The following is an 8,569-nucleotide window of genomic DNA, read 5'->3' as shown; positions in this document are numbered from 1 at the left end:
CATTACAGATGAACATGTGTTTGTTGTTGTTTGAGGAGCGGCCCGGTCACAAGCTAATGTCATTAGTTCATTATCATTACTAAGGTGCAGGCTAATCCCCCCGTCGCCTGCCTGGATCTGTTACTATCTCGCTCTGAAGAACGGAGGAGTGTCAGAGGTAAGCTTGCTTCAACTCCTTTTTAAAACGYGGTCTCATTTCCGGACTCAATAATTTTGCAGATATCTCAGTTAAAATACGTAAGTAAAAATATTTATCTGAGTATAATACTACCCCCCAACATCATGGATGATTTTATGGATTAAATGTTACGTATTATACTTGAATAAATATGGTAATTGCTATTTAAACTATTATTATTAGTCACAGTTTTGGTCTACAGAACAGAATGCTGTACTAAACCCATCCCTGTGATGTAGAAGAAGAAGTGCCTGTTCTCACCTAACGTGATGGAGCTTCTGGACCCAGAATCAGGGCTCTGGTACTCCGGGAAGTCAAACCCCAGCGAGTCGTCCCCTATGGACTGAGAGATGTCGGGCAGATCCTCTATCAGGTCTCCACAGAGCGGACTGCCCAGGAGGGAATGCCCCAGCGGTGACGGCGGACTGTAGAGATCCGCCGCCATGRTGGAAACCAGGGGGCGTCCAAACGTTTGGAAACAACCCCCCTTACTCACCAGCCTGTGGAAAGAGGGCAGTGTCTTTAAATCATGACTTTTCTGACAATGAAGAACCAGCATGCCTTCTTGCTATACTAGCTCTTTAAATCCTAGCTTTTGGTAGCTACCAACCTGCAGCATCAGGTGATTGTTTCTACCTCCCCTCCTCTAAAATAAAGTTTGCACTTAGACCACTCCACAGGTCAAGACAGGTTAGTTTTCTCACATGACCTAAGTTTAAAGAGGACAGCCACCTTTCACCTACTGTCATCCTTTTGACTTGAACGTTCCATTTTGTTTCTGCCGCTTCTTTTAGCTTTAACAATAATTTAGTTTTTTTTTTTGTGGAATTCAGCGCTGCAATTTGGCAAGAAATGTAATCATTCTCATCGTTTCATCAGACCCACAAGTTWAAAAAGTTGACAGCAGATAAACTTCAGCTTGTCCAGATAAAATATCCAAAGGTTTAAAGATCTGTTTTTGTGATTTATTGACTGATGAAATGGACACCCAGTAAAGTTTTTAGTGAGGAAACACAACCTTTCTTTTAGGACTGAAGTAAATCTTTATTCAAAATTTGGAAAAAGTCACAAGGAAAAACACTTTCGCACAACAGACGTTAAAGTTGTCGTCTTTTAAACAATTTCTTTAAAGTTTTGCAAAGAGTTTTCTTTTGGATGTGCATCGTCGATTCAATAATGTAATCACTGCACTGTTAAAACAACACTGSTTTGTTTATGCTGCATTATGTTACAACTTCATCTGTGCAGAAAACCAAACAAATCTCCAGAATATCCAGAACTCAGCTCTGATCTCAGTTTACACAGCTGCACACGTCTCTTCRGGCCAGCATGGGAAAAAAAMCAAAACAAAACATGAGATTGTGCAACTTAAACGTTGCATTCTTCAAGCCTGTTTAAAGTCTACTGGCTGAACTAATCCTTTAAAACTGACAATCACGTGAAATCTTGTCTTTATCTGGTCAGACAGCAAATATGAACTCTTGTCAACCTGCGTGGTCAGACGTGGACGGCGTGACGGATCAAAGCGTACTCGTCCTTCTTGTTTATCTAACGTTGCAGTCTTTCAGGGGAGAAGTCCTGATGGACTGTGAAAATTGCATTAAGGGGGAGAGGAGGRAAATCCAACGTGTGCTTCGTCTCTGATAAAACACAGAGCAACAACTCCCAACTGACAGCATGTGTCTGCCATGCTGCCGAAGATATTTAAAAAGCTGCAAAGTAATCAACTCTTATAAATGATGTTACATCTGATCTGTTGGTGCTCAAAGTATGATTTGGAGACGATGCTTAGCTATTACCACGCCAAATTTCAGCTCCACATCTGCAAAATTACCAGAGTTATTGCCATTTTTGTGTTGGCTGATGGTGATTAGCTGTTTTTGGCCATCTTAGTCTCAAAAGAATAAGTGGAGGTGATGAAACAACCCCTGTTATTGAAATGTTATTAACCAGGTCATCAGCAGGGTCTCAGGTGGCTTTTTGTTTTCCCTTCCACGGATGACTCTGGCCCAGCCCACGCTTCCCGATCATCTCAGAAGACATTGTGTTTAAATTCCCAGAGGAACCACAATTCCAGCCCGTGTGCTTCTATCTTTAGGTCACAGGAGAAGTGGAAACAGAGGCTGCAAATAGGGCATGCTAGCAGATGACACAACAATCAAAACAACTACTGGGCTTTAAGGTCACCCAGAGAAGCACAGATTGAGAATAACATGTATTAAAAACTAAAACAGAGCACACAATTAACTGTTTTCACCATGAATCTTGTTAGTTTTAAACATCAATGACAGCTAGAAGTTACATTTTCTCTAAATGTATCCATAGTCAGGTTAAAATTTGAATGAATGTTAAATATCAACATACAATAAAAAATATATAGTTTCTGTGTAACTTTGTACGTGAACAATAAAGTTTTAAAAGCTAAAGTTAAACCCTCTCGTGACAACATGGCGGATTGGTTTTTTTAAATTAGTTATTAAATTACCTCAGAGGCTGTCATTCGGAGCATTTACGAGTTCGGGATGGATGTTCGGTCCGGTACCGGAGGAGGAGGGGATGGTTTTGATCGTGACCGGCTCCGTCGAAGWCCTTGACGCGTCGCCTCTCTCCCTYCGTCCGTCCTCCACCCGGAAGTCACGTAGAACGACGTGAGTGACGCACACCTCCCGACACACCCACAGTTCTGACCAATCAGCGTGCGCGGATTGGAAATTCGCTCGCTTCTGATTGGTTCCTGCCCGTTAAATTTCATTTAAATGCAATTATTTCACTGCTGAGGGAGCAACTATTTATTTTTGCTGCTTTACATCTTTTTCTTTAATATAGAGATAGTTATCTACACCAGAAACTTATGACATTTATACATTTTTTTCCACAAAAAGACTACCTCTTATTCTAAACAGGATTCCTCGTGTTATTTATTCCACCTCTATCAGAACCTTCCTGTCTAAAATGGCTAAATAATTGTAAGTGCTCTATCGACAACCTCAATAAATAGTGTCTGGCGCCACCTGCAGCAACATGGCAAGTGTTCATTGAGCTTCCATCTTCCTTCAGAACCCCCAAATTAAAGGTAGTGTAACTCCTCTGAGGCCTCCACTGTGTCCTGTGGATTTGTAATCATTTATGGTGGTTTTGTTTCAACCTCATGCACCTAGTCTTCTGAGGACCCATTGCAGATAGAAGTTCAGTTAGCMAGGAGGGGCTCGGAGAGTAGAGCCCTTGATCCTCCATATTGAGAGGAACAAGTTGAGGTGGTTCATCTGCTGATGAGTCCAGGAGCCCGACTCAAACAAGCGGAAGACTATATGGATGATTATTCCAGCAGAAATAATATATTCCTGTTAATATTCCACAAGCTGTAATAACCTTTGTAATAAACAACTTTGCTTCTTCAAGATGAAGCCAAAGAGAGAYCTACAGCAGGTAAGATATTCATTATTCACAACCTTCCCACAAAACCCTCCTTAAACCGTCTGAACCGTCTTTTTAAATGAATTAGTTTAAGGAGAAAATATCCCATTAACAGAGTATTTGTCAACTTTAGTAAAACAAAACGCTTTGCCAATGTTTGAAATTTTCAGTCTTTATTTTCTTTTAGAATAAAAACACAAATAGACACAATTACATCCTTATCTTGTATTTTTATAGTAAAAAATTGCTAAAAAAAATATTTAAAAAAACAACAACAACAATGCAGAGCCTACCCATTTAGTAAAACCAGCCACTTGTCAGTGTTTTTATAAGAAGCTGTCCGGGTTTCTCCTGTGCAAAATGAGGTCGTTTGCTCCTGTGACGTATTGCTGCCCTCCAGGGAAGGCAGTAGGTTGTATAGTTAGCTCCTGATGGGGTAAAATCACAACCCTGAAACCACACAACCTACTACCTCACCCTGTACGAACACCATGAGTCACCACAGAAGACGTAGGGTCTCAAGCACATCTTCAAACGGTCATTTATCAACAAACGGTGATGATTATTTACTGGATAACATGCAGAAAATTATATTCCCATTAATTATTTCACTGCCAGACATTAAAACTAAAAACATGGAGTCACTTCTTCTTTTAGTGGAGCCGATGATGATGATGTTGCCTTCACTGTCTCTTCAGGAAAGACAGTAAGTTGTATAGTCATCTGACAGCTTGGGAATGACCCTAAAACTATACAACCTACTACCTCACCCCAAAGGACAGTTTATCTGCTGCACATACGACCTTTGACCTGCGGGAACTAAAAAAAACAAGCGTTGAAACCAGAGTTTCAGACAAATCTTATGAGTGGTTTTGTTCACAGGACTTCAAAATGTGTGTCTGGGATGACTCTCAGCTACTACCAGAGCATCTGCAAAACTGACAGATGTAACCACGTTTATGTCKGCTAACGTCGATTAGCTGGGGCGGCCATTTTTAATTGGCTCCAACAGAGTTTCAGTAAAATCTGTCCAGTGTTTCATGTGATACTTTACTAACAGACACACTGACACAGGCTAAAAGAGAAAGGAAGTCAGACATTTTAAATTTAACTCATTTAATAGGATGCATAAAACTGCATCCATAGAGTAATTTTGTGACAATAAAACCTGATTGTTTTCAATTCTTTCTGCTTTACAAAAAAGCAAATTTAATAAAAAAAAAATCTGCCAAAACTTCTTCCTGTGTGTCACTTTGCCGGGACACTTCCCCTGTGCTGTGTCAGTTCTATCAGTGCGTCTCCTCTCAGGTTTCCTCGTCTTAAACCGAACAGGAGGGTCCAAAGGTTTATCCGACGCCAGAGGCACGCTAACGTGGAAGCTCCCACGTGTCGCACAGGGCGGCCCCCGCAGGTGTGAAAGTGACTCCCGCCGCCTAACGAGTCAGTTAAAMCCCCTGAATCTAGTTTATCTTCATCTGGACTCGGTTCTCCGACGCTCCAGGAAACGTTGGTGAGGTTTTATACGTCTGAAAAGGGTCACGCGAGCAGGCTGTGGTGGTTTCCTGAGCGAGGCTGCGGCTCTGCTGTGGTTTCCCCTCCAGTCGGCCAGCAAAAGGGAGCTGAGGTGGGGTCCAATTATATATATGTATAAAAAAAGGTGAGTCACTGCACTAAAGTCAGGCACGCAGCAGTTCACGGCTGTTTCACTGCGGGTCGGTTAACCAATAAATGCCACAYGGGTTTCCATACGGGCCACTTAATGTCCGAACCCACCAGACTCCTTTGTGAAATACATGCATTAATACTGGTGCCCAAAACAGCTAAAACTTTAAAAAAAGCTAAAATTTTGTCCTCAGTGCTCAGTAAAATCCTTAAAACTTCATTTAATAACTTATGTTGTAATTTAAAAGTTAATATTGGCTCCTAAAACTACAACGATATATAATTAAAAGATTTACAAAGACATTTTTGTCTAAATTACAGCCAACAGACATAAAACACCTATTTTATTTACATTTTGGGTCAATAAATGTATATTTACCAACCCATAAGGACTTACTGCTCAGTAAAATCCACAAATACCTTCTTATGTGAATTATAAAGACACTGTTTTATGTAAAGGTGATTATGTTAACGTGATTTAAAGAAAAAAAATAACCACATAGTTCCATCTGAAACTATTGAGCTTAAAAATTGTGTTTTTGATTAAAGTTTGGTCATTTTAATAAGTGAACTGTTGAAACTGAATCTTATTGAAAGTTGATCACATTTGTTTTCAGTCAGGGGGGCCACCAACAGGGGGGGCCTGGGGAGGAAAACACCTCCCAAGGTTCTGACATTTCCTGTTTTGTAGTTTCATCCATTTGCAAACTCAAATTTTCTATTTTTCTGTTGAATTTTTAGTTATTTTTTAGTGCTTAAACATAAATTTTTTTATATAAATTTATTGGACTGAAGTTTTTTTAATTCGTTTTACTCAGTTATGAAGACAAACACTCGACAGTATTTTTCCCCTAAATACTTTGTGTATTTTTGAGTCAAAGTCTAACATAAAGTCCTTCTTTTGGTACGAATGTTTCTCATTTTACTGTTTTATGTTTCAAGATGGTTCTTCTATATTTTAATGTTTTAATCTTTATGTTTTAAAGTTGTATATTTACACCCAGGATGCCTCCTATTATGCAACCATCTGCCATTTTTTCTCCATGCAACTTGTTTAAATGTTTGTCAATTTTAAATAAGGACAGAAAAATTAAAAAAGTTATAAACTCTAGAAATAAAAATTTTCATGCATTTTTTTCCCTGTACTGATCCAGATTAGGAAAATAGTCAATTATATACAATTTAAAGGTTTTTATGCTTTTTTATTTTTATTTTTTGAAAATTATTTTATTATTAGTTATAAAATAATTTTGTCCCCATAAAATAAAAAAGCTAGTCTCCCCGTATAAGAACAGGTTAAAGGTGAACGAAGTAGTTTGATATTAAACAGTTTTTTATACATTTGGTCTTGTTTTTTTGTCTTTTAATACTTTGTTCTTTTAGCTGTTTTAATAAAATGTTGTGGTTTATGTTGTTCTCATCTTGTAGATAAACAAGATGAACTTATTTAACTTGGTTTTTATCTTCATTGCTTACCTAATTATGACACACATTATATTATCTGATGTAAACTGGAATATTTTACAAATGGCTGATAAATGACAACATTGTAATAAAATTCCTGAAATTCTGTTGTGACATTTTATTTTCAGTCGTCCCCCCAGTTGAAAACTTCCTGTTTTAGGTGCCTGCAGGACTGGGATGACATAAGTACCTTTAATAAAAAGGTAAAGAATAAAACAATGAATGAAAACTGGAGTTAGATGCTGGTTTTCGGTGACCCCTGCGATAAAAAAGCTCAGATCTGAGCTCTGAGTGCAGTTCACCAAAACCACCAACAGGTGTCGCGTCTCTGCAAGTCTGCAGGCAGAGTGTGAGCAGAGCTGCCATGACAATGAGGTCTTTGTGCAGTTCCGGGGTGCCAGTCGGCGTGCCCTCGTGTACGGTTTCCCCTCTAATCTTCATCTGACCTTTAGGCTGACAGCTTTTCTTTCCCCGGTTTTCCCGACTAGTTTCCTCTCCTCGGCCTGCGGCGCAGCACCGCACAAACTCGGACGTTAAAGAGGGGCTCGATGCGATGCGTCGCCRTTTGGCGGGAACTTTGCTCGCCTGTCTGTAAGCACCTCGAAGTGGGGAGCGAACGATGCAAAAACCAGAGAGGACAGATTTGAAAACAACGGCACTAAACGCCTGCAGAGTGACGTATTCAAAGTGGAAATAATAATAATGGATTAAAAATGAAGCATAATGAATAAAAAAAGTTTAACCAACCTTAATGTTGACGTCTGAGCAGGAAAAGTGAAGTCATTCCCAAATAATTAGCCTGCAAATAGAAGAGAAAAACAGACGTAAATTTAGTTTCTGCACACAAAACACACACCAGGCTGTTGAGGCTTGTTTAAAAAAAGGCACACACACACACATGCACCTTAGTGTGTGTGTGTGTGTGTGTGTGTGTAGTCGTCAGGTCATAAAGCTGCCAAGCAGCTACTTAAGTGTGTCATTAAGGCTGATGTTACAGATGTTACAGAGATCATGAGTCAGAAACTGCAGCTGAATTTGAACCTGATGACTTTATCAGCACACAGTGTTAAAGAGCTTTATAATCATCTCTTACTACACATTATTACAAGTTTGCTTAACTTGTGGCTTTTTTCCCCCCATTTTTTAGGGAATTTATTTTTCTGAATCAGCAGAATCAGTGAAGCGGTTTGCTTATAAAAACATTTTTGCTTTTTTTTTAAAATATAAAAACACTGAGTTAAGTTATAATCATCGTAAAGTCTTTATTTATTTAAAAAAATAAAATAAAATAAAAGTATAACCATAAAATATGCTTTATYTGAACTAAAATCTTCTGGCTGGTTTAGTTAGTTATGGGTCCAGTTTATCAATGAGTTTAATTAATCCACAAATAATATAATTCAAGTTTTTCTCAGAGCCGAACACACAGATATAAATATACAAATTGTGATTGATACATTTTATGAATTATTAAATTTGATTATGAGGTAAAACAAACTTTTTTTCTTCAGAATAAAAGAAACACGATCTGAAATTGGGTTTAAAAAATGTGACACACAAACGTAGAAATGTAAAATAAATAATTTGGAATTTAAAGTCAGATTTTTGAGTTTTAATCGGATTTGTGTTTGCTTGAAACCCTCCACACCCCACACCCCCACACAAACACACTTGCGCGCACATACACACACACACACACACTTTGTTTAAACAAAATAAAACAGATCATCTCAAAAGAAGTGAGCTTCAATTTAACTTTCCTAACAAAAGTAATGAGACACAAACATTAGCGCCGCCAATTTTACACACACACACACACACACACACACACACACACACACACACACACAC

General features: G+C 38.6%; 1 protein-coding gene and 1 long non-coding RNA gene across 3 annotated transcripts in view; both read right to left on the bottom strand.

Moving 5' to 3' along the window:
* pparaa (peroxisome proliferator-activated receptor alpha a) overlaps positions 1-2,814 on the bottom strand; it is a 12,830-nt gene extending 10,016 nt beyond the window's left edge. Inside the window, exons 1-2 of the mRNA XM_014014566.1 lie at positions 2,664-2,814; positions 440-678 (exon numbers count right to left, since the gene is read on the bottom strand). Coding sequence (XP_013870020.1) covers positions 440-623 — 184 coding nt within the window. The 5' untranslated portion in view covers positions 624-678; positions 2,664-2,814. The remainder of the gene's footprint in view (positions 1-439; positions 679-2,663) is intronic.
* A 932-nt stretch (positions 2,815-3,746) lies between these two features.
* LOC106521821 (uncharacterized) overlaps positions 3,747-8,569 on the bottom strand; it is a 26,949-nt gene continuing 22,126 nt past the window's right edge. For both annotated transcript variants that reach the window (XR_001310720.1, XR_001310719.1), the window contains 2 exons: positions 7,466-7,517; positions 3,747-4,411 (listed from right to left, as the gene is read on the bottom strand). This is a non-coding gene — a long non-coding RNA (uncharacterized LOC106521821). The remainder of the gene's footprint in view (positions 4,412-7,465; positions 7,518-8,569) is intronic.

This window comes from Austrofundulus limnaeus, unplaced genomic scaffold, assembly GCF_001266775.1.
Source record: "Austrofundulus limnaeus strain Quisiro unplaced genomic scaffold, Austrofundulus_limnaeus-1.0 Scaffold116, whole genome shotgun sequence".
NCBI lineage: Eukaryota > Metazoa > Chordata > Actinopteri > Cyprinodontiformes > Rivulidae > Austrofundulus > Austrofundulus limnaeus.
Note: the sequence above shows the minus strand (reverse complement) of the source record. Positions and strands in the feature narration are given on the sequence as shown.